This window comes from Platalea leucorodia, assembly GCF_965183815.1.
Source record: "Platalea leucorodia genome assembly, chromosome: 11".
NCBI classification, from domain to species: Eukaryota; Metazoa; Chordata; class Aves; order Pelecaniformes; family Threskiornithidae; genus Platalea; species Platalea leucorodia.
In genome coordinates this window covers 15518747-15544334 of record NC_138833.1, presented here as the reverse complement: position 1 = coordinate 15544334, position 25588 = coordinate 15518747, and the positions used below count along the sequence as shown (strand labels likewise).

Below are 25588 nucleotides of genomic sequence, written 5' to 3'. Positions count from 1 at the left end.
TCGTTGAGTACACTAATTTCATTGTCAGATTATTATTTTTGGTACCACCAAAAGCCTTAGAGGATTTGCAAATATTTCACCCCGCAGGACAGGGGTAAATAAATGAGTCAGTAGGTGTATGGAGGGATGGATCTTGTGCAGGTAAGTACAGTTAGCAAATTAATTAAACTTCTCAAATATTCCTCCTGTCATGTAGTGCTGCGTATTGTCTTACCCTCCTCCAGAGTAGGCTGTGCTAAAAATAGCAGTTTTCACTTTGAAGTGTTTAAATCAAAAGGCAGCGAAAGCAGTGGGAGCCAGTCTTTGGGATGGAAGCTCTCATCAGACACTAATGCTCACACTGCCTTCGGAGAAGTGGCTTTTAATGAGGCTGTTTGGAGGCAAACTGCTGCTGTCCCTTCTGCAGCTGAGGGAGGAGGACTGAAGCGACTGTTTGGGAGATCCCAGCAGCCGGTCTCCCATTAGCTGCACTCCTGTGTTTAATTTGATTGGGCTTGCTGTGAGCTCTGCCCCAGGAGCGAGAGCCAACCCCGATAACAATGGATTTTGAGGGCTCTGCTGCATCCCCGCAGTGTGGTACTGGGCAGCATATTAACTCCTGGCACTGCCCCCGTAACTCCATCATCTCTGCTTGTATCTTCCAGAAAACGGCCCCTGCCTGGGGTTCAGGAAGCCCAAGCAGCCCTACCAGTGGCTGTCCTACAAGGAGGTGAGCTGGAAATGACCCCCCCGCAGAGTCCTTGCCCCCAGTGCTCTCACCCTGCCCGGCAGAAGAAGGGGTGTTAAGGCGCCTGTCGGTAACACGCACGGACTGGACCGGGAGGTTGCTAATGTGCCGTGCAAGGGCTCTCGGTTTCCCCAGCCGGGCACACCCCAGCATTGTACAGGCGTGCTGGCTCTCGGGGACCAGCTCAATGCCGCTCGCCTGCTCCTGCCAGCGGCACTGACACGCTCAAAGCCATGGGGCATTGCCAGCCCGAGGTCAGCTGCTAGTCCATTACTAATGGCTTGTGATAACAAAAAATTGGGCTTTTAGATAACAAACACAATAATTTGAGAGCCTCCCTGTATAAGCTAAGTCTTTGCTTAGTTTAGTATTGCTTATATTTCTCTTTTTCATGTTTTTTTTTTCTCTCCAAATTCCAGGTGGCTGAAAGAGCAGAAGCTCTGGGTTCAGGGCTTCTTCAGCAGGGCTGCAAGCCATCCACGAAGCAGTTCATTGGGGTCTTTGCTCAAAACCGTCCAGAGGTGAGATTTTAAGTTCAACTTGATGCTGTATTAATAATGTTCCTGACTTGTGAGCTTGCTTTATACTTGAAGCTTGTTCTCAAGTGCATTAAACCTGTTTCCATGGCCCCCTTCTCACCTTCACGCTTTGGTGTCCTCCTGCAGTGGATCATTTCTGAGCTGGCTTGCTACACCTACTCCATGGTGGTCGTTCCCCTCTATGACACCTTAGGTCCTGGAGCCATTCGTTACATCGTCAACACAGGTAAAACCAAAATTGATGTAATCTTCTCAGAAACCAGTTTTGTTGCTCAGAATGGTTCATTTTCTTCTTCTTTCCAAAAGATGGGTGATTTTACTCATTGGGTGTCTTGAAGTCACTTAGAGAGGTTTCTGGGGAGCTGTGTGTCCCCATGCTGGGTCAGGGCTGCCTCTGCTGCATTTCCCACACGCCTGGTTGTGCACAGCCGTGGATGGGGCTGCTCTGACAGCGGGCATTACTCCAGGGCCACCTTGTTTGGCTGCTTTTCTTCCAGCTGACATTTCCACAGTCATCTGTGACAAACCTGAAAAAGCCAGAATACTCCTTGACCACGTGGAGAGGAGAGAAACGCCAGGTCTGAGCTCCATCATCCTGATGGACCCGTTTGAAAAGGAGCTGGTGGAGAGAGGGAGTCGCTGTGGGGTTCGCATCCAGACCATGCAGGAGGTGGAGGTAAGTTTGCTCTCCCTCTCTTTTTACTATATTTTGTAGCGTTTGTAAAAAGATAGTAAAATATACAGGGACTTGTGAACTGCATGGCAGGTTCAGTGTCTGGAGAGCACTTTGTGGCCGTTAATATTGATGCATGGCTCCGTGCAGTTGCCTCGTAAGTGTTATTCCTTGTTGACAGGAGCCAACATTTCAACCCTTCCTGCTCAAATAAGATATCAGCTGCTAACTGAGCCTGGAAAGGGGGGTTGCTGTTCAAGACACTGTCCTCCTACCCATAAGCCTACAGCCTTATACTTTTGTGAAACAGGCTGGATCCAGCTCAACCAACCCAAGCACTACTTGAAATCCAAGGATGGCATTGTGACTGATGCAAGAAACTTTGGATAGAAAAGATGACCTAAGTGTTAGCCACAAATTTTTCTGCTCTAGCCCACACTCTCCCTTGGTGGTTTGCAGATCATTAGGAAGTGGGTTACACCACAGGAATTAAAGTGGAAATAATTTTTGTTACTTTAATCTCTTTCAGGACTGTGGCCTTGAGTGTCGACATGTGCCTGTGGTGAGTGTTGGCATGCTGCTTTTCCCACTTGCAGTTGCAGCTGACTGTTACATTTATTTCACTGACAAAAGAGGGAAGGGTTTGCTCTGGGCAGAAGGAAGCGTGCGTGTGTTCGGGGGCAGTGCCCCGCGACCCTCTCCCCATGGGAGGCTGTGGAGCAGCCCAGGGACTGTTGATACCATCCACTGGAGACGTGCAGTATTTGCTTCATACCCTCCACCTGGGACGCTTAACTGAGAGAGTTCATCCTTGCCGAACATGTTAACGGGACAGTAATTAAATGCCATTGTTAAGCCACACTAATGCCACTACCTTGCCCAGGTGGCACCAGGGGAATGTGTTTGCACCCTTGGCTTTCCGCTGGGGTTTCTGTAGCTCAGAAACACTACTTGGCAGTATTTCTCTGGGATATTTTTGGAAAATTGCATTGATATTTTTCACTGGCTGCTCATACTCGTGCAAAACTTTCAAAAGCAGCCTCTGATTTTCAGGCTGCTTATTTATTCATTCGTGACCCAAAATAGCACACACGTGCAGTGGTGCTGAGAATACAGAGATACTAGTGGAATGGGAGCAATCAGCAGCTTTGGAAAGTTGTCCCCTGTTGTGGATAACCACACGTTTACAGAATTTCTCTAGAAATAAGTAAATTATCTCAAGTTTTCCCATGCACCTACAGGTATAGATGGTGTCTTTGAAAATACTAACTGCAAGACAAATATTCCATCAAAGTCTTCTTACACTAAAGCATGCCCTTAATGCAGCCTGGAGCAAAACATGAGGGAGGAATAAAGTCTGCATGAACTGAAGAAACCTGATAAAAAGAGTTTTATGATGGTCTTTTATATTTGCCATGGGGAATGAAATCTTTTTATGGCAGAGCTGAAATATAATTGGCTTGATCTTTAAGTTTATACAATGACAACAGTCTACCATTGACCCTTCTGCATTTGATTGATGTGATTTTCTTCTTCTCCTTGTGTATTTCTAGCCTCCTCGACCAGAAGATCTATCAATTGTCTGTTTTACTAGTGGCACTACAGGTAAAAGAAGAGGCATTTTAATCTCAAAATGTTAGAATAGATTGTCAGTTAATTATTAATACCACCTCAATATGTGCAAACTTGATGTTTAGACTGATATGGCAATGATATTTCTATCCATTTTTAATATTTAAGAATATATATGTATACACATTTCTGTAGATTGCAAATTAAAAATAATGATATATTTATTTTTCACTTGAATTCCCTGACATACCCTTTGGCAGTACGACTTTCCAATTGTCTGGAAATCAGCTCATGTTTCTGCTCCCCATTTTGCAGTGTAGTTGTGAAGTCCTTGATTGATCGGTATTTATCTTCTGCAGATGTTTAAAAAACAAGAAATGCGGGTCCACAGCTTTCCATTCTCTGTATCCTAAGCACACCAATGTCCCCAGCCCCACAAACGTCTTCAGCACCTCCGTCTCCTCTGCCGTGTGCCCCAGCTTGCTCGCGTGTTGCCCATGTCCTCGCGTTGGCCCTGGGGCACCACGTGCTGGGGCAGGCTCGGGGACGAGCCTGGGCAGCCCACCCTGCCGGTACTGCCATGCTGCTGGCCCCTTTTTCTTGGAGAGGAGCAGCATCATTTTTCTGCCTGTTCTGAGCAGATGCAGTGCTTTCTCCTCTCTCCAGACCTTGGTTTTCATACAGCTTGCAGGAATTTACTACTCTTGAGAATTTGACCTCCGTAACATCCACTGAAAAGCTACACAGGCAGACAGCACAGATGCACAAGGCATGATTGCTTGGGAAACTGCTTTTATACTTACCTGCAGGGAAGGACCATGCTCCAGGGACCGCTGGAGCAGCTCTTCCAGGTTCACTTGTGCTCTCAGGATTGCCTAACTCTTGGTCCTACCCCAAAGCATCCTCGATTTGGCCTCCACTCATTTAGGCAAGCAGAAGAGGCTTCTTGACACCAAGCTGCCCTCCAAGAAGGGAGTTGCTTGTGCTGCTCAGCCTGAAGAGTCCAAAGCCTGCAGATTAGGCTGAGCAAGAGCAGACATCTTCATCTTCCACCTCCTGGAGAAGACTTGTCCTGCAGATCAGGTAGGCAACTGCTTTATCAACTCCAAGTACAAACTCAAAATGTATGAAAAGGCAGTGCCCTGTGTGAAAGGAGCCTGTGACTCTGCTCTGTCTCAGCAGTGGGAATTCCTAAAAGGAAAAGATTGAACCCAGTGCAGGATACGGACATCACAGCTGTGTATGCGGTGAGCACCAGCTGGACCAGTGCAAAGTGGCCAGGCACAAATGGGAATTGTAGGAAACCAAAGGAGCCATGCCCATGGATATGGTGGAGCACGATTTGTGTGGATTTTAAAGTGTGGATTTTAAAGCCAGTTTCTGGCTTTGTGCTTTTTTTAGGTACATGTCTGAAGTTACAGGAATAGGACAACCAGGGAGCTCATTTGCTTTCTCCCACCCAAACCAGAGATTTCAAACCAGAGATTTCAAATTCTGCAGGTTATCTGCAAACTAAACTCTCGTAGTGCAGTGCTTTGTGAACCACCAGCTCATCCTCTGCTGCTGCAGGACTTTGCACATCACTTTCTGGCTTTTCCAGGGGCTGCATCAACACTCTGGTCTGTTTTCAGCGTTATGTTTTGATGTAAAAGGCCTGGCTTGTGTACAGCCCATGTCAGGATATTTTTAATGACCAGATCTAGAATTTTCTTCCAACAGATATGTTCTCAAGGGCTTTTTCAATTCCGAAGGGCTCCAAATACTTTTGTATGGTGTGAAACAAATCTTTGCTATAGAGTTTGTAACCTGGAAATTGTTTCCAATTCTACAATCTTAGCTGTTCATAAAAAAAACCCAGAAGTTGACTTTAATGCATGCTTTTCTTTGATAGGACCAGATGTCTAAATGCCTCCACAGGCTGAAGAGAGAGACTGAGATTGCTGAGCTCAGATCACAAGACCAACTTTTATCGTTGTACCAAGAAATCATCAGCACTTATAAATGGGCCAAAGGCACACAGATGTCCCCAAACCATCAGGATACAATTTTTCATGCTCCAGAGAAGCAAACTGTCATTTCCTCAAGGATCCACCTGTAACCAGTTGGATAAAAATTGCTTCCCAGCGGTTTCTCACAGCCTGCCAGTGCACATCCCTGACTCCCGGAGGTTCCTGGGGTGAGGAAAATGCTTACATCCCAAAATGCTGATGGATCACACCACCGAGTTGGTGCTGGAGCTGCTACTTGAAAGACCCATTTAGTGATGTGGAAAAGGTTCTTCTGTTGCTTATGAGAGCTTTCAAACCAGCTTGACACCGAGATGAGGAGAAACTGCCATACCCAGGCTATCAGCTGACAGGGATCACAGTTCTGTAGCAGGACTCTCACAAGGTGTGTCTTTACGAGGAAATTCAAACTTGAGAGCAGTGTTACAGGTCCGGCATTGATTTTTTTTAAAAAGAAAAGCAGTATCACTGCCAACTTTTTTCTCTTGAAGCGGTTAATTCTGGGAAAGAGCTCATAGCAAGGGGCACCTGTTTTGCTGGGTTAACTCTTAAAACAGAAGAACTAAAGAAAGTCAAAATTTACAGGTATCTCCCAGCCCAAAAAGCTCCAGCTCCCCTGTGGCAGCATGGCTTGTTCTGGATTTCTCCTGATGAAGGCTATCCTGGCTCTAACGCTGCTGCTCTGCTTTGACACCATTAACACCGCAGCCTGTCCGGGATGCTGAACCCGCTGCAGGCAGGACATGGGGGAAGGAGCCAGAAGGTTCATAGGGCTTCCAGGCATGTCATGGTGATTTAAGCAGAGGTACTGAATTTGCAAAAAAAAAATTCAGAGGTGGAGTAAGTAGATGAGTCTGAGGTCTCAAAGCATCTGAGAAATCTTCCAGAAAAGTCTGAAGAGCTGGGTCAAGGTGCAGGAGCCAGATCTGCTGCTGGCATAGCTGGAGGGTGCAGTTTTGAATTTCCAAACCAGTACTGAGCACGTCCTTGCCACCAGTGTGTGACCTGCGGGGCTGCTGATGCAGAGAAACTTGTGCAACACTGCGGGAGTACGGATACTTGTAGAATTGCAGGGGCTGAGCACACGTATTTGGCTAGACACAACTAAAATAACACAAGCAGTTTCTGGGTCGTTGGTATGTATTTACACCTGGCATTGGTTCATGGAATTTTCTTGAGGTCTGGATCCACGTGTGCACCCAGCTGTGAAAATAAGCGCCTCGAAACTAAACCTGCCTGGCTGAGCCGGTGCCCGCAAGCCTGTCTGTACAACACGTTAGGACAGGAGCAGCTGTGTTTGGCAAAGACGTCAGCCCTAGCTTCACCTCTGAGCTTCGGAGGGGATGAATGTAAGTGAGACCGAAGTCGCTTCTGTGCACTGTGTTCATCTGGAAGTATTTGGGACTGAATTACTCAAAGCCACTTGGAACACCATATATGGATTTTCAGTAAAATATATTGTGTTCAAAATGTCCTGCTTTAGTACAATAAATGTGTGTGATAATTACTACTTTTGTTTGGGCCTTTATTTAATTATTGGAGAGACGGGCTAGAAGCAATGTCAGTGAAGCTGGCAGGGCACAGGGCTCGGCACCACGGCTCCTGGAGCGGGGCCGGAGCCGGGCTGTGCCATGTGGGTGCACGCCCACACCGAAGGGCTGCCAGTGACGCAGCCTGCAAACTGCTCTGAAACTGAGAGGATCAAGCATGTTTTCCTGTGCTGAAACTGATTCACAAAACATCATTGCCCCTTCCTAATCTGATGAAGCCAGAATGACATTCTGGCTGATTTACAATTTTGCGAGGCTGTTGCACCCATCGTTAATTGTAACAGCACTGCAAAGCTCCTGGGGCATCCCTGTGCCTGCCCTGCCGGGGCCACGCAGGGTACCCGCAGGTAAAGCTCCTCCGATCTGCTTCTGCATGGCGTAGCAGGAGCTACGCTGCAGCGGTGTGATTGAATTAAAACACTCTGCTTAAAAATATGCTGGAGAGAGAGGCTGGCTCTGTAATCTTTATTTGAGCTGAGCTACACCTTCTTTTTGGAAATAAACCCTTCGAGGGTGATGAAAAGGGACGGTGCGGTGGCAGGAGGACATGCAGAGTCCTGCGTGCCAGCGCTGCAGGCAGAGTGTTTTGGATGGGGCTCTGGGCTCTGGTTTGTTCGCCCCGAGGTTTTGGCCTCTGCGTTTGCTGTTTAACAAACCCTGCGTTTTGGCGTACAAACAGATACAAAATGGAAATGTGTTACGGTGCGAAGGGGGATTCTCAGCTCAGAGGAGAAAAGAGGGTGAGAAAGCAAATGCCGACAGCGTGGAGCTGCCGCGCGGGAGGCCGGCGGAACGCTGCAGGCGTAGTGCCAGGCGCTGGGGCGATACGTTGAGGCTTTGCCAGCTCCCTGTCCCTGTCTCCAGGACACCTCTGCTCTGCTGCTGACAGTATTAATGGCTTCCCTTAACTGCAGTCTCATAGAGTCTTCTTGTAGCCTAATTTTTACCATGTTTTACCTGTTTTCTGCATTGTTCAGGTTATCCAGTGTACTGGCTAAGTAAGAGGTTAACAGCCTTTTAAATGGCGTTTGTTGGTATTCAAGATCATCCTTAGTCAAAATCTGCATGAAATGAATCCTACCTGGAGGGGCTGGCAAGAGCCAGCCAGGTCTGATGGCCGTGCTTACCAAGCAGCTCCAGCTGAGTACTCTCATAAATTGCAGTTGGGCTATTTCTAGTGGAAACTGTTGTTCAGAGTCTCCAATAGAAATATTCATGTTATACCGTGTTTACAGTATTATTTTATTAAATTTTGAGGATTGCAATAAGTGGTTTTGGTGGATGTTACTGCACAGATATAAGTGCGAAAATTGCATAAGTTTTAAAATTCAAAAAGAGAACTTAATATTTTAACCATTTCCTGCTTTGTTTTTTTTAAGCTTTTGGAAATTACCTACTGGCTCATCTTTTAAAATCACTCTTTGTTTCCTTTCAGGAAACCCCAAAGGTGCTATGCTGACTCATGGGAACGTGGTTGCTGATTTTTCAGGCTTTTTGAAAGTGACGGAGGTGAATACCCTGATTTAGAAAATGTTGCCATGTGGAGAGTGTGTGGGTTAAGCTGTGTCCCTGCATGGGCTGGAAATGTGCTTCTGCAGATAAGAGGGGAAATTTCTCTTACTCCGAGGGCCAAATCCATGAAAATGGGAGCAGGTCTGAGCTTCCAGCACTGGAGGGCATTAAATCTCCTTTCCAGCACCGGCTCCCTGGCTCTGTAAGGCTCAAAGTGCTTCTGAGGAGCAATGTTGGCTCCTGTACATCAATTAACTCCTTTCAGACAATTCGGAAAGCAAACAAGCCCTGTACAGTTGCAACTGGTGCTTCAAAAAGACTACAGGGTCCACTTCTAAGGATGCCCACACAATGTCATCCTCATTTATTTGAAAGTTTTCTGCGTATAAAGTGTGTATGTATAAGAACATCTATGGTTTTACAAGAATAGTTAATTTCATTGATGTTAAAGTATATCTCTGTTTCCGTTGTACATTTTTTTAAAAAAGCATAGCACTGGCCATGTACACGTATAATATGTTCCCTGCAATGTGTAAACTTGTGTTTAGAAACAACATAGGAAGCAGAATTGCTTTAGCACAACATATTAAGGATTATATGTAGCTTGTACCTAACAAATATAAAGAATCTATTTTTTTGTAGTAAACAGGCAATTCTATAAAGTAGCAATGTGCACATGGGATGGACAATTTGTCACCTTATACCCCTTGCTGGTCTTATTGTTGGTGGTGAAAATACTGCAGTCTTATTACCTTAATCCTTGAACTTTCTGAGATTTCCAGACCACCGTTGTAAAGAAACTTGGACACATGATGTGAGAAATCCCACTGAACTCACGTGTTAAGTATTTGCAGGGTTGTGACTCCGGTAATTTGCAGTATGAAATGTCAATACAGCAGTTCGCTGCAGCGAGCCCCCCGGCTCTGCAGCGCAGAGCTTTCGCTGAGTTCAGAGGCAGCAAGATGCACAAATGAGAGCTGATGCGCAGATATGGCTGAGTTTCAAAGGGCAGGAACGTTTATTTTGGAAGAGAACTAATTTAGAGGCAGCTGAGGGAACACGGCATCTTCCAGGACTGGCCCACAGAAATGGATTTAGTGTTCACTGACAGCAATGGGACACTGATTATTCTTGAAGGTATCAGATTGAGACGTAAGTCTGGTGTAAGTGGCTGTAAATCCAATAGCTTCAGTCCCCAGAGATAGCTGGTGACAGTGTAAATGCCTGTAGCTGATCCACACGACTAGGGCAACGTCACAGCAATGAAACTGAGCAAAGCACAAAATACTTGACAGTAGTATCAATTACTAAAATAAAAATACCTAAAGCTGAGAAGTATTGTAGATTTTCTGTTTACATACTCTTGTGCCAGTTTTGCTTAGTTCAGTGATTTTTATAAATGGAACATTTTTTGAAGTGAACCTAGAGCTTTATTATAAGGTTGTTCTGAAATGCTAAGAAGCTGTTTTCATTTTTACGTTTAGCTGGACAGCTGTGCCAACTGTGAAATACTATTCAATGTCATCATTTTGGTCCAATTTAAAACCAAATCATTTATTGTCTGGGCACTTAAAGCAGTGTGAAAACAAAAAAAAAAAAGCAGCATAGCTAGCGATGCTAATGATTTTACATTACTGTGCTTGCAGAAAATGAGGCCAATTTGAAATAATGTATAAATAGATCTGCAGGCCCTAATGGCTTAATTCAGACTGACACGTAAAATAATATGAAACGGGATGCTGAAAATACCCATGTGGTCAATCATGTTTGACTTCACTAGGTAATGGTTGGGAGGGCATACCCAAATCTGACTTGCCCAGATTTAACTCCAATAAAATATTCCCCGAGGAAGAAACTCCTGTGCCTCCATCCACCGCCATGTCCCAGGTCACGGACTATCGATTCTGTCACAGCAGTGGAGATGCAAAGTGGGTATAAACTGCTAATACTGTGAGCTAATAGATTTTATACCCATTTTCCACTAACCACTGGCTTTGGTGCAAGTTATTGGGTAATCAAGCTTTCAGTTTTTCTAATCCATAATATTATGGCAAGCCTTACCCTTGGAAGTGCAGGTGGAAAGGCTACTTTTCTTTTGGGGCATGGATCAGGTAAGGCTCTCAGGGCCTATGTTTATTCCAGCCTGTGAGACAGAGTTAAAACCGTGGCAAACCGAAGACTTCGGTCATTTTTATTTTTTGCATAATTTGTCCAGCCTTCTTTTTCCCCACTGCACCTGTCTGTGGGGCAGTGATAACGCCCTTAAAATCACATTTTAATCACTTAAAATTATGAGAAACACTAACAGATATCATTAATTTTTGCAGCTGAAAAAAATCATTAATTTTTCCAACATATTCTGATTCAAATCAATGATTAACCTAAGGAAAAAGAAAAAATCTATAGCTTTGACTCTAGTAACACTGTGAATCTCTGATGGGCTCTGTGCAATCTGGAAAAATGGTGTGCCTGCAGAGCCCCGCTGATGTCCAGGAGGCTCCTGCGGGTTTGCACCAGGATCCTCCAGGTCTGCACACAGCTGAGAGTGCAAATCGTAGTCTTAGCATCTCATGGTAGAAAGCAATGAATAAAAATTGGGTTCTCTGTCAGGGTGAGCCTCCGTTTCCAGCGTGCGCTGGGTGGATACGATACGCCTTCTGCCATGGAGAGACCTCTCCATTGCCCTCTGTGTACATCTCCGTGCTCTTTCCTTCTCCTGCTAACTGAGCTTCATTGACGCTGTGGCTTAACGCTTCACTTCGTACGCTGCTCCCTTCCTCTCTCAACAATCTTTACCCTTTTGCTCCTCTGGTGCCATTTTTCTTTTTATTGTTTTATGACTTTCTTGTTGTCTTCCTGTCAGTGTTTCTTTCCTTTCTGTCTCCCATGCCCTTCACCTGCAGAAAGTGATCTTTCCGAGACAGGACGATGTGCTCATCTCCTTCCTGCCTCTGGCTCACATGTTTGAAAGAGTTATACAGGTAAGAAACCTGCCTGAACTGACGAGGCCTCGTGGGGCTCCTTGTGTTTTCTTCCAGAGTCAGTGGTCTCCTACTTGTGAGGATGTACACATTTCCTATTTGCCTTTAGCACACATGTTTGAGAGAATGGTACAGGTAAGGTCCTAGTGTCAGTGGAAATCATCCTTTTCCACGCCAAAAAAAAAATTAGAATGAATAAAATACTAAATAACCAGCGATATCTTGTAGCACTAAAAAAAGCTTGTACTCCAGAAGTGCCACGTGCATAACACCAGGGCCCGGCCTCTGGTCTCAGTGACATGGCCGCGAGTCCAGAGCGATTCCGGGAGTTTCCCAAGCTCTCCAGCTTACACCGGTGGCTCTGAGATTGGAAAACAGCCCTTCACCAACGAGCAGAAACTGCTACCTGCACAATTTTGGGGGCAGCTTTTCAAAGCACTCTAGGGTCAGGTATCACGGGAGTAAAAATAATTTCGTGCCATTTTCTACATCAGCTAAAATCCTTTTATTGCATAAATAACCAGATCTGCAAAAAACTTGCAGACACTGAAAAAAGAGGAAACTAAGATCATGGTGTGACACACGTGATCCTCCTGGCAGGGCAGCCTACGGTGGGCATTAACTGGAAGCCAGCGTCCCCTGGAAGTAATGGCAAATAGAAGCGCTAACTCCTGCCAGCCCGCAGAACTGACTTTTCACGTCTCTTTTCTGAAAAGACAGGTGCTGATTTGCGCTGCAGTCGGTGTGTTAGGCAAGTCAGGTGAGACGATCACATCAGTTCTCCTGGCCGGAGAATCTGCGAACTAAAAACTGATCCAATATCTGCAGACTGGATCTGGATTCAGTTGTAGCTCTGTACTTTCTCAGGGAGGACCGTTTTGGGCTGAAAGCATAGTTTTTGAGTCAGATAAGCATCTGAATATAAGCCTCCCACTTCTTAGTAGCAACTGTGCCAGAAATAATATATTCTGCCCTGTTAAAAAACTTGCAAATTGGCAGTGAAAGTCCATGAAAGATTTGGAGAATTACAGCCCAGCCTATCTTTACTTGAAGGTCTAATTTTAAAAGGCAAGTTGGTCAGTATGGCACCACTATTCAGGCAATCCGCTTTGCCAGCAAACAAGAATATAATTATTAAAAAGTCATCTGACGGGGGAAAGTAAATTAGAAACATCTGAAATAACCTAATTTCACAGGATATTGCCATATTGACAGGGGCAGGCCTCCAAAGAATGGTCAGGTTTATCCTCTTTGCTAAAAAAGCTCATTAATATAAAGATTTTTTCAAAAGGGCTAAAAAATAATTTTCAAAATTATTCTGAACAGCAAGCGCTGTGTCAACTTCAGTAGTTTTAGCCAACATTATTAGTTCCTGGAACTTACAGTTAAAATTATACAGATAGATACATTCTTTAAAGCTAAAAATTTCTAGTAGTTATTTATAATTCCCAATGAGCACACGGATTATATTTTCTTTTTGTTTGTTTTTAATTAATGTGTATGTGCAGTGTAAAACACAGATTTGGCCGTGTGATGTTCGTTAAACCCACATCACATGTATAAAATTCCTGTGGTTTCAGTTGATGGACAGACAGTCTCTAACTGGTTGACAGAGCAGTAGGAGCACTCCGGTTAGTAGTACTGATTTTTGGGAGCAGCACAAAAAGACTTAGATCTCTCTAAAGGAATTTGTAACTGTTTTAATTATTTGGGGGAGAAAAGTCGACCAAAGGGAGCTGATGTTCTCCATCTGCCCCTTGAAGAGCTCAGAAAAGGGAGCGCGCTGGTCCGGGCTCAGGAAGGCTGGGCTCAGCTCCTGGCATCACAGGCGCTTTGCTGGGGACACCTTCTCCTGCTTGGGAGGAGCAGGGTAGGGATGCTGGTCTCGAAATGCTCTCCAGTGATAAAATGCCAGTTTTACCAAGTTAGTGGCTGCTCCTCTGCAGTATTACTGACTGCCGGAGCTGCTGCTCCAGCTGCCAGTTGGCTCATCGCAGGCGGCCCTCCCTGCCCGATCCCACACATCCAGCTCTATTCTGATCTGATTAAAGTGGCCTGTTTTCTTTCCAAGTACGAAACTTCTGGATCTGTAGTTTCCATACAAGTAAAGCACCTTTTATGAAGTGGGCTTTTATTTCTGGGATACAGGATCAGGCACTGTATTGCTAACGTAGTCTATATTGTTGTATTTAAACAAAACTAAAGTATTAACATCTAAAAATCGGCTGCCGCTCAGTACGTTTTACAATGTTTCTTAATATGCATTTCTTTATCGACAATAGTTCCTCATGCTGTGAGCTGCTATGGTAGGTCTGGGCTTCAGAGGAGAAGTTCAGATCCAGAATCTGACCATAACTCAGCCTTCTCCATCTCCGTATGCAGGGGATGAAGGAAAATCCCTTCTAAAAGCGTTGGTTACTTGTTCTTCCAGAAACAGTGGCAAATTTGGTGGATGCTGAATTGCAGTATTGAAAAGTGCCCAGAACTATCTGTATATTTCTATTCAGTGCAAAATTTATGGTTTATATATTTCTAAAGCCCCGTTTTTGCCTTACTGAGAGTAGAATTTCAGAAAGGCACTTCTGCGCTTGGGAGGGATGTTCTGCCATGGAAATTAAAAGCAAAGCGGTTACATGTGTTCCTTTTTCTTCCCATCAGTCTGTAGTATACTGCCACGGAGGGCGAATTGGGTTCTTTCAAGGAGATATTCGTCTCTTATCTGACGATATGAAAGCATTGCGTCCAACCATCTTCCCTGTCGTGCCGCGGCTGTTAAACAGGATGTATGATAAGGTGAGTTTCATTTTGCTCTTTTTGTAACAGTGGAGTTTATGTCCCTTTAGCACTGATGTGAAAGAATTCCCTTAGTCATGGTGATTTCCTGAGCAGATTTTATGGTTTCTGCCTTACTGCGAACACATTCTTACCCTGTGTAATTGATACAGCTGCTCCAGTGTGTATTACATTGATTTACACAGACTGCAGACATGGCTATTGCTTGTTAATATGAAATTCCTCTGCGTTAGCCTCTTACCCTGTCCTCACTGAGGTTGCTAGTGACATTTACAGAGATGAAGGATTTTTTCATCAGAGAAACACTGGCCAAACCTGAATGCACTAAGACTTTTTGTGCCCTTCAACCAGTTTTGGAACCTGAATCTCTTTCTGGTGGCAGTGACAGCTGAGAATCAGGAACTGCAAAAAGCCTGTGAGGATTTAGGCAGTGTAAATATGAGGTTGGCTTTTGGATCTAGAAATCTTTAAAACTAAGAGATGGTCTTGAAAGGTATTTCAGACAGACATGTCTGGTCATCATGTTAAATCTGTTTGACCAGCTGGGAATATTTATTCCTCAGAAGACTTATCCTCTAAAGATGGGCTTAAGCACAAGCTACTGATTTAATTTTTCCCCAAGGTCAGGACTGTTGGATCAGGGGTTCTGGTGCCTCATTCGAGGGATGGGCACTGGGGGTTTCTTGTTTACAGAGATGTAGTTCATGCTGGGGTCTGATTAAGCTTAGGTAAATGCAGCCCCATCACCCCATCAGCCAGCGCTGATACCTGCTTTAGCTGCCAAGTATTCACGTTGCTCATTCCTAGTTGCTCAGATTGCATGATTTCACTGAATCCTATCATAGAACTCAGATAGAAATACCAGTCATGTAAATCTAGTCAGAGCCTACCCTATCATCCGCTCCCCTTTTTCCCCAAAGGAACAGTATGTACAATAGCAAATGGAGCAATACCAATAACTCCTTTTTTTTTTTTTTTTTTTAATCCAATAAAAAAAGCCATAGTGTAGTCTTATTTAACTGTATTGCTAATGTAACTACCCTCCCTGGCACCGGCAGAACTGTATAGCTGTAATTGTAAGAACAGCTGTTGATGTTTTCTCTCTCTCGGGTGCCGTGCTGCCTGCCACCCCGCGCTCCCGCAGATCTTCAGCCAGGCAGACACGTCCCTCAAGCGCTGGGTTCTGGAATTTGCTGCAAAACGGAAAAAGGCTGAAGTTCAAAACGGGATCATTAGAAATGACAGCTTGTGGGATAAACTTTTCTTTAATAAAATACAGGTAAGCAATTTAAGAAGTGAGTCTAAAGTCAAAGAACTTTGCCGTGTCTTCTAGCAGTGACTGGTTTTCCTTAAAGTCAGTGTGGTCCAGTTGCCTGACGGTGAACTGCAGGCAATTGCTGCTCACTAGCAAACACCAAACTGAAAATTTGAATAGAAAAAGGAAATGGAGCATGGTTTGTTGTTCGACTAACTTTTGCATTAACTTTTGCCAAATTTATTTTTATTTATGTATTTATTTTTGAACACCACGCATAAGATGCCAAAACTTCACTTCCATTAGGGATGGTTTTCCAGAGGGGAAGGGGGAAACGCAAGGCAGCCTAAGACGGCTTTTGCCACATCCCTCCTTCAGCAGCACTGAGAAATCACCTATTTGCAGAACAGTGCCTATTTTTCGCCTCTCTCGGATACAAGCTGTGGCCCTGCACAGGCACCAAGGCGGGACGTGGTGTGGAGGCACTTGCCCTCTGCCAGGTGAAGTGGCCCAGAAGCAGGATCGTAGCCTCCTGCCCGACACCAAGGCTGCTGTCGGGGCAGCTTGTGCCTGCTTCGTTGTTTGGGTGCTCTGCCTCGTGGGGACTGGGCACCCGCCGCGGGCCCTGCCCGCGCCCCGTGGGTAAGTGGTTTCTCCTCGCTCACGCCCAGCAACAGGCAGGGGAGAGGACTGCATTAAACCCACTCCTGTCCACTCCCAGGGGGGATGAAATTCAGGAAGGTGGTCATGAAAAGAGGAGTATGATCAAAGAGACGTTGCTCCAAAGTTTTCTGCAAATTCTCTATAGATATGATTGGATTTAGGGTTGGATTTCAATTGGGTATATTCAAAACTGCTTTCTTTCCTAGAGGAATAAGGGGGTAGAGAAAAATGCACAAGTAAATCATGATTTAACAACAGGGGGAAAAAAATCAGAAAGCCCTTCTGTGTGCCACATATCTCCTCAGGAAAAAAACATTAAATTGGCTTTAAACCAGGTTTTCCAGGCACTGTACTACGCCAGGAGGCTCTGATTACTTCATTTTTTTAATTGGATAACTTATCTGGAGACATGCCACTTTATTTTTAACTAAAGAAACTGACTGTACTTTTCATCTGCGGATTAGTTGTCCTCAGTGTGCAAAGATAGCAGAGTTCACATGATGCTGACGGGAGCGCAGACATGAGGCAAGACAGGCTGCATATTGATTCAGGGTCTGGCGAGACTGGCAGACTCAGTCAGGAGTTGTTTTCTTTTGTTCTGCGTTTTCTTTTTACTTTTGGAATAAGGAAAAGGAAATGAAAAGGGGAAAAAAGAAGTGCAGTGTGACACAGGAATTTATGTAATACCCTCTAGAAATATTTGAAGGTCATCTGCCTTGAAAAAGGGACAGCATGATTTTAGATGGCTTGGGAGCCAATTCGTTAAAAACAACGAGGTTCAAATAAATAAGCAAAGAAAACTGGAGGTGGGGAAGAGTCTGGTTTGTACCCAACAGCTGCCCAGAGCCAGACGTGCTTGCTGCAGGCCAAGGCTGCCTCCCCGCCGGGCTGCAGCCTGCCCGGGCGCGGGCAGCGCAGGAGCTGAGACTGAGCAGCTCATCCTCCAAGAGATGGGGGACTCCCACCCCTGCACCTCGAATGTTTTTTTCTTGGGCCACTATTTCTACCTGCGAGGGACACAGTTATTGCTTTTAAGATTTAGCTGGCTTTTTATCCCTAGGGAAAGATTCAGAGCCAGTTCATATTTCCATAGCACAGCTGCATCTCTTCTAGAGAGAGCATTTTGTGCAAGTTCTGTATAAGCAATACTCACGGACGCTGCTGGTTTTGCCATGTGTAATCATCTGTGATGCTGTCTTTTGTTTTCTCTTGCTATCCAACAGGCGAGTCTCGGTGGGTGCGTTCGCATGATAGTAACAGGCGCTGCCCCTGCCTCTCCGACTGTCCTGGGCTTCCTCCGTGCGGCCCTCGGATGTCAGGTGGGCTCGCGCGGCCGTTTGGCGGTGCTCATTTACTGTTGGTTGGGAAACGTGCTGCATTTAAGAAAGGAGATGGGTTAGGGCCTCAGGACTGCACTTAGGACAGCTTTCCCAGGGTTGATCCAACAGCAGCTGCAGGGCTTGGGGCAGATGCAGTGCCCCGGTGTCCCCAGAGCTCTGCTCCCACAGCCGTGGGGCTGGAGTGGGAACAACCGGTGGCCCTGGAAAGCAAGCGGCAGGCGAGAGCTGCTTTCACTGCGGGCAGCTCCCAAAAAAAGCATAGGCTCATCCCACCCGTCTCTCAGCTCTTAATTGAGTATGTGCAATTAAATGTGCTTGTGCATGTGCTAGGAACTTCGTTACAGAAGTTTCATTCTATCTAGAAATGGAGAAACATAATCTTCAGGTGGCAATTTAACCCACTTAAGATGTCCACTGCCATTATCTCTCTTTGACTAGGAAGCCCAGGGCAACTAAAAGGCCTCATTTAAGAGCCTAAAATTAGGTGAAAAAAATTAAAAGGTGTATTTTCAAAATGTCCCACAAAAATACCTTTTTTCCCCCACTAATACATTCCTCTGATAGAGTAACATACTTCTTGACTCAAAAGCTAAGTGCTGAATTTGTCTCCTCACTATTTTCAGCTCTAGAGAGTCATGGTAATTCATAGTCATATAAATTAAATTCTGTATACAGTAAGAGCCAGAGAAAGCGTCCCTGTATTAAATGTGTGCCTGGGCACTGCAGCTGGCAGGATTAGCTCACAGGACCGTACAACAGAAGGCAATTCTTAGAATTTTATTCTGTAATAGTGAAATCAGATACACTGCTTTAAAGATACCCGTTTCTTTGGCAGGTTTATGAAGGTTATGGCCAAACAGAATGCACAGCTGGATGCACCTTTACAACCCCAGGTGACTGGACATCAGGTAATGCTTTTTTTTCAACCATTTCCAGAAAGAAAAGAAACGCAGACTTCTTTTGAAAATTCTGGACTGTAACATCACTGGGTGTTACGCAACATTTGCCACCGTGGGAATAATTTTCAGCAAATGTAATGTTCTTGAAAGTATCACTCACTAGTCCAGAATAAATACAGAGGGATCAGATGTTGGGCACGTTTACCTGGGGAGATTTGGAATTGTCCCTTGGGCTGTTATGTGAGATACTCTCATCTCTGCACTCCTGGCCCTCTGAGTCCTCTCTAGAGCACTGGAGCTGAATTTAAAAGAATGTTTGTTATAATGAAATGCTGGAACAAAGAAAAGATGAGGACATTCATGTACCTAGTGAGCAAACTCAGGCTTTGAATACAGATCCACCGCTACTCAATACTTTATATATTTCAGGCTTTCAAAACTTTTGAATCTTGACAAAATCAGATAAAAATTAGTACTAAGCAAGATTCAGATAATACATACAAGTACTGTGGCTTAATTTCTTCTTAATATAATTCATCAGTATTTATAAAAATGTTTTGAAATAGGTATCATACTCATCCAAATGAATACTAGTAGGAAACCTAGACATGAGGTATTAATGGGTCTGGCCAGTTAAACATTTCCTTCTTTCCAACCCAGATTTTCCGTGGCTGGAGAAGAGCACATGCCTTCTTTTCCCAGCACAAGTGGCCATCTGTTTGGTTTTCTTCCAACCAAAAGCAGCCCCTTGCAGACACTGGTGTGTCCTGGGGCTCGCTGCCCGTGCCCGGGCCAGCACGGGGCAAAGCACCACTCGCCTGCCAATGCCGCATCCTCATCCTCAGTCCGGTTCCTTTGCAAAATGAGACCTCAGCCCATGAGAGCTACAGCGCACAACGTGCTGTGGCAGAGTTGTGACTCCTTTTTCCAGTCTGTGTTTCCAAGTGGCTGTCTCAGGGGAAAACAGGCCTGGTTTGGACACAGTTGTGTGCTAGCAGTGCTTGTTGGCTACAGCAGACGTTGCCCTCGATTCATCTTTGGAGAAACTGTAGGGGTGGGGGGAAACGTGTTCAGCATAATGTCACTGCAGTTGGTATTCCCAGGTGATTAAAACAACGGGGATCCAGACCTTTGTCTGCTTTTATAATGAGTTAAGCTTAGAAAAGGGTTTAGTCTTTTGCAGGTAAGGGATGCATGGTCTGTATTTCGAAATGTTTGAAAATAGGATTTATATATATTCAAAGAGGAGGTTCGGGTATTTAGTCTTAATAATGGAAAACCTTAAATGAGGAAATTATTTCTGCACACAGACACAGCTTCTGCAAGAACACCCAGTGTATCTACAACTATGCAAGCAACTAATAATAAAATGCTAATTATTCTTTATAGGAGAGATGAGAAGTGACTTGATAACTTTGATTTCCAGGTCATGTAGGAGCCCCTTTGCCCTGTAACTTAATCAGATTGAAGGATGTGGAAGAGCTGAATTATTTTGCTTCCAAAGGAGAAGGAGAGGTAGCAAATCACATTTTTCTGTCAAATTCTCACTAGTTAACACTGTATTAAGTAGTTATGTAGTTATAGAAGCATTTTACCTTTTTAAGGGGCATGGCTGCAGATGTGTTACCTATTACAATCAGGAAAGGAAAACGTCAATTCAGCAATAGAGCAGCAAAGCATTAATTAAAAAGGGGCTGTGGCAGTACTTCCAGCCAGTGCCATGCCTGATTACTTTAAAAGCTAAGACTGAATTAATTAGTTCAGCTAAGCAGAGCTGAATTGCTGTGATTTCCACATTGCTGATATTTCTATATTGCACAGAAATTAAACTTATTGAAATAACTTTTTTAACTGCAAGCTTAATGCAAGCCAGCTTCAAACAAATCAGTTTTGCATTCCCTATTTCATACTTCCATTAGTTTGAAAAAAATCCATAGGTAGTTCTGTAACACAATATATTTTAAGTTTCATGGAGCACAGTCATTAAGACAACCTTTAAAATATTTCAATTTTAGTGAATTCCTATTTAGCTTGTTAGTATTTACGGCAGAAAGATACAATAATTTATCAGCAACTCTGTTTTGCAGATATGTGTGAAAGGACCAAATGTTTTCAAAGGTTACCTGAAAGATGAAGAGAAGACAACTGAAGCGCTGGACCAGGAGGGCTGGCTTCACACTGGAGACATCGGGAAATGGTTACCTGTGCGTCCTGATCAGATGCTTAGTTCTTATGTCAATTGTATTATCCCATGGCAATTTTCAAGTACTGAACTTAAATTTCCAAGCAGATCTATCTTTACAAAGGATTAAGTTTATACTTTGCAGAATAAGCTTGACGTGTCAGTGAAGCATTTTCTGGCAATTTAAAGAGCTCTGTTAAAAGCAAACTGCTCACTGGGTCTCTATGGTTAAATAACTTCTCTGGGAACTCTCATTTCTTTCTCCTAACAGAATGGGACTCTTAAAATTATTGATCGGAAAAAGCATATATTTAAACTTGCTCAGGGAGAATATATTGCACCAGAGAAGATAGAGAATATTTATATCCGCAGTGACCCTGTTGCCCAGATCTACGTCCATGGAGACAGCCTGCAGGTAAAAACTAAGTTTTCAGAAAATCTTACTTTATTCTTTGTAAATAGAAGACAGAGAGCTGGGCATGAACGAGGGGAAGGCGTGAGTGGATCACGCCGTATTTTTGCCCTGATGTCTCCCTCCTGTTCTGGAGCTGGCTGCCAGCCACGCAGGAGCTGAGCTGCTGGTGTGACCCTAAGCAGCTTGGAGGATGTTGTGGCCAAAGATCAAACCTTTAAATTTGCTTCAGTGTCACCCTTTGGGTCTCTAACGCTCTCCTTTGCCACGTTGCCTGCGGTAAGCCAGACAAAGGCAAAGCCACCGCTGCTCCACAACCACTGCCTACCCATTTGGACCAATCTTGTCCTGTTTGTTCGCATATTTACACAAACACGTACAGCTTCTGAAACCATTGCATTTCATCCCTCTGCATTCATCGGCCACAAACACGAGGCTTCCTTTGGCATCGGAGTTTGCCTGAGACTCGCAGGCCCATGAACTGCATGTGTATAAATGATACGGGCTATGTTCTGCTCTGGCTTACGCCTGTGAAAAAGTAAGTAATTTAATTAATGTCCAAGCAGAACACAAACCCAACCGAAGGCGTTAAAATTGTTGGCAAATGCAGGAACAGTCACAGAGAACCATTACATCTGAGGAAAGGCACAGCCACCAAAATATACTTCACTATGACGTGTTAGCAAATTATTAACATAATTAAACAAGAAGTGATAAACACATAGCAAATTCAACCGGCTTATGTATTCGCTTCAGTGCAGGGCCTTAAATGTCATTCAGCCTTTGCCTGCAACTCTCCTTCTCCTTCACCTACAGGCCTTTCTGGTGGGAATTGTGGTGCCTGATTCTGAAGTTATGCCAGGCTGGGCAAAGAAAAGAGGGTTTGATGGAACGTACGCAGAACTCTGTAAAAATAAGGTTTGTCTTTCTATCTATCTGCAGCACAGATACTTTTTCACTGTAGCACAAGCCAGTTAAGAGTTGGTGTCTGTTATTAATGATCTCAGTGACAAGAACTATTTCTTCACTGAAAATTAAGCAGGGTTGACTTGGATACAGGGATGTGTGCTGACTGACGGTACAGACCGCTGCAAACTCCTGCATGGGTGGGACCAAGGGTCTGTCCTGCAGAGAACAACAGTACGGCAGTAGGAGAGGTTGTATTTATTTAGATGCCTTGAATAAGGATCCCAGCCTTATTTACACACGCTCTCTAATACTGAGTAACTGAGTTGCATCACATCAATGAACGCTGATGCCAGTGAGTCATCCCACTGGTGTCTGTGGGAAATAATTCCGCATCTAAGTCTGGCAAACGGTTGAAGGATTGCAAATTTAAGCATCTATGTCATAAACGTTTGAAAATGTAACCTTACTTTTCATACTGAGGAAAGAGTTAATATCACCGCACTTAAGTTTAACGTTTGTACACTTCTTGAATAGAATATTTGCTAATTATGTATTAACTATCGATAAGGCACTTGAACTTTACTCAGAAACGTGTTTTCCTGACGAACAATGGCATTAATTGCGTGTAAGGTTGACTCTGCTATTTCATGAGGAATTCATGTGTTTTAACCCAGGAACTGCAGCAAGCGATAATGGAAGACATGGTACGGTTAGGTAAGGAGAGTGGACTTCATTCCTTTGAGCAGGTAAAATGAAACAATTAATACATTAATCAGTGTGGTCAGACAGGCAATTTGTCCATTTGTATTGAATGGGGATTTGTCAGCATTTGTTATGCTACTACATATCCTTGTCGCAGCTGCACACAATGTTTTCTGAGAGAGCGCTTTATTGCTGGCAAGTTGTATTTGTCCCTTTGAAAAATATATATGCTGTGATTCTGCCTTCCACTCATGCTTGAAATTTGAATTAAATTTAGTGAAAGTTTTGGTGCAGAGGTGACAGTCCAATCCAGGGACATGGATAATCTTCAGTCTGACAACCAGGGCTCAAGATCAATATCTGTAGGACTCGGATGCTTCTGCCAACTGAAAGCACTGTTAAGAAACTGGGTCACTAATTACCATTCTTCTAACTGACCTAGGCAATGCTGCTGGTTTATTTATTTTCAGCCTGTGCACTAATTCTTTTCTGGTGCTTGTGTAAATATTTCTGCAACAGAGCTACAAACGCTTCAGAAGGAGAGATCTGAAATCAACCCTGGATTACATAGCATTAAAAACACAATTAAAAAAAATCCACCGCATTTTAAAATGTCTAAATGCTTATTTGTGTTAAAATAATGAACATCTTAATCATTACACGTAATTAGCAAGGGCCTTTTTGCTTTTGTTTAGACTGCTTCTGGGTGGTAATTCTAATGAGTAATTCACCATATCTGAGTGCAGCAGAAGCACCATTAAGCATCTTGTTATTCTTCATTTCTCAGTTACGTATGCAAATGAAATGATAGTAAAAAGAAATTAATTTAAAAATTAAATTCAGTATAAAGCATGGTTTGTAATGTACATCATTGTCTGTGGCAGTAAGTCTGGTTTGCTCCTGCCATAGTCTTCACAGTATGAAATACCCTCAGGTAATCTAGTCTACCAGCAGTTTGCAATTAATAAGCGATAAAGTGGTGAGGAAAGCCTTGCCATCCTTCGAAAAGTTAAGAAGAAATGTTTGCTTTTCAAAACTAAAGGGCTTCAAAATTAGCATCTCTGTTGCGATACGTAATCTTAAAACCGAACTTTGAGCCAGATATTACGGCTAATGCTCTTGTGGCATGGGATCCCCCTCATGTGGAAGAGCCACTCTATCATCCCCGTCCTTGTCTGCAGCCCCAGAGGCCTGAGCTTGGACCCCTGGCTTGGAAATGGCAACTCTGGCTTCTATAACCAACAGCTTCCCGGGAGCAGGCTCTGAAAGCCAGCGCAGCAAGCGGGGGAAGCATTAATAGCACGAACACCGATTTTGTGAAGGATGTCACTGGGGGAGGAACTGGACCACAGTGCTTACAGGGGAAAAATGAATCACACATCTAATGGGAATTTAAAAATTGATTCTCGGTCTATATTCCTGCAACTCCCAGTCTTAACAAAATGCAAACCGGTCTGGTTTGGGGAATCACGAAAGTAGCAGATGGCTGGGGAATTTTGTCTTAAATCGGTGGACTATGACCAGTCACGCAGCAGTTTTCTGCTTTCTCCCCCACCAGCGCTCCCATAAATGCACTGGAAGCAAAAGCTCGCTCCCATCTGTGCTGCCAGGCTCCCTGCTGTGCTCAGAGACACCACCGCTAACAAGGGCAGCCTTGTAAAATCCTGTTTGCCTAGAATGAATGATTTTATATCATTTTAATTAGCTAGTAAAACACTATCAATTCTTCTCCTTTAAAGATGATCGTCATGTACATTCTTTGTGCCTGCAAAGCTTCATGATAATTTTGCAAGACTGAATTAGTGCTGCTTACTTTCTTTGCAGTTCGGTTAGGATGATGTTTCTTAGCACGGCTCCCCGCCCTCCCTCCCTTCCCCTCTCTCCCATGGTCTTTCAACCGTGTGAAACTCTGCAGTTACAACATCACATATGGTGACGCTGTCCCTTGCGCTCTGCCTCGCTGCGTTTGGGCCTCGGTTTCATACGGAGAAGAGGTTTATGTCCTCATTCTCTCGGAGAGCTCCCTTCCGCGCTGGCTGGCAGGCGGGTCAGCGCCGGCACGGGAAAACGAGCGGGAGAGCGGGGAGTGGTGAGGGGCGGTGGAGGGATTCAGTGTCACCTTGGAAAACTTGGGCACGTGAGGAAAATCCTGGGGACCCAGTGGAAGGGTCCCCTGGGCTCCAGGCACAGCCAGAGGTAACCGCAGCAAGGCTGGTGTAAGAAGTTACGCTTATTCAGTCTGATGCTTGTAATTTTTTTCTATAAATATATCCCTTTTTTATTTTAGGTCAAAGCCATTTACATTCACTCTGATATGTTCTCAGTACAAAATGGTTTGTTGACACCAACGTTAAAGGCTAAGAGACCAGAACTAAGAGATTACTTCAAAAAACAAATAGAAGAGCTATATTCAAGCATCTCCATCTGAAACCACGGGAAGAATGTTCTGAACAACGAACTTCGTAGCAATATTAGAATAACACTCAAAAATACAGAGCCAGAATGACACTGCTGAAATGGATAAGCATCTGAATCTTACATTTGAGCCTTTCATTGTTCTAGGATTTCACCACTAACCATAATTTTCCTTCTTTTTTCCATCAGGTGTGATACAAATCATTTTTTACTCTATGTACACAGTAGGGTACTACTAGGAATTATGCTACATTGCCACAAAATATAAAGAAATTTCAATCTATGACCAAGTAAATTATGGAAACTTACCTTATTAATAACTACAAACATTTCTAATTAAAACAGGAAAAATTTCAGGTCTGTCTTGATATTTGATTGTATATAACCTAATACATTAGAAACTAAATTTGTGGATAATTCAATAATGTGGTCTACCTCAAACAATCAGTGATTGATGG

The 25588-nt window shown here is 44.0% G+C and overlaps 1 protein-coding gene across 2 annotated transcripts in view; it reads left to right on the top strand.

The window, feature by feature from the left end:
• The window catches only part of ACSL6 (acyl-CoA synthetase long chain family member 6), a 45444-nt gene extending 20107 nt beyond the window's left edge, over positions 1 to 25337 (top strand). The window contains exons 4-21 of one of the 2 annotated variants that reach the window (XM_082324402.1): positions 645 to 709; positions 1147 to 1248; positions 1393 to 1492; positions 1764 to 1942; positions 2469 to 2501; positions 3493 to 3544; positions 8503 to 8576; positions 11483 to 11560; positions 14219 to 14353; positions 15498 to 15632; positions 17495 to 17590; positions 18447 to 18519; positions 19937 to 20025; positions 20598 to 20714; positions 20964 to 21107; positions 21921 to 22022; positions 22688 to 22759; positions 25003 to 25337. In XM_082324402.1, coding sequence (XP_082180528.1) covers positions 645 to 709; positions 1147 to 1248; positions 1393 to 1492; positions 1764 to 1942; positions 2469 to 2501; positions 3493 to 3544; positions 8503 to 8576; positions 11483 to 11560; positions 14219 to 14353; positions 15498 to 15632; positions 17495 to 17590; positions 18447 to 18519; positions 19937 to 20025; positions 20598 to 20714; positions 20964 to 21107; positions 21921 to 22022; positions 22688 to 22759; positions 25003 to 25143 — 1787 coding nt within the window. In that variant the 3' untranslated portion in view covers positions 25144 to 25337. Of the gene's footprint in view, positions 1 to 644; positions 710 to 1146; positions 1249 to 1392; positions 1493 to 1763; positions 1943 to 2468; positions 2502 to 3492; positions 3545 to 8502; positions 8577 to 11482; positions 11696 to 14218; positions 14354 to 15497; positions 15633 to 17494; positions 17591 to 18446; positions 18520 to 19936; positions 20026 to 20597; positions 20715 to 20963; positions 21108 to 21920; positions 22023 to 22687; positions 22760 to 25002 lie in introns of both variants that reach the window. The other variant, XM_082324401.1, reaches the window with a different exon arrangement.
• Positions 25338 to 25588: the final 251 nt, after the last annotated feature.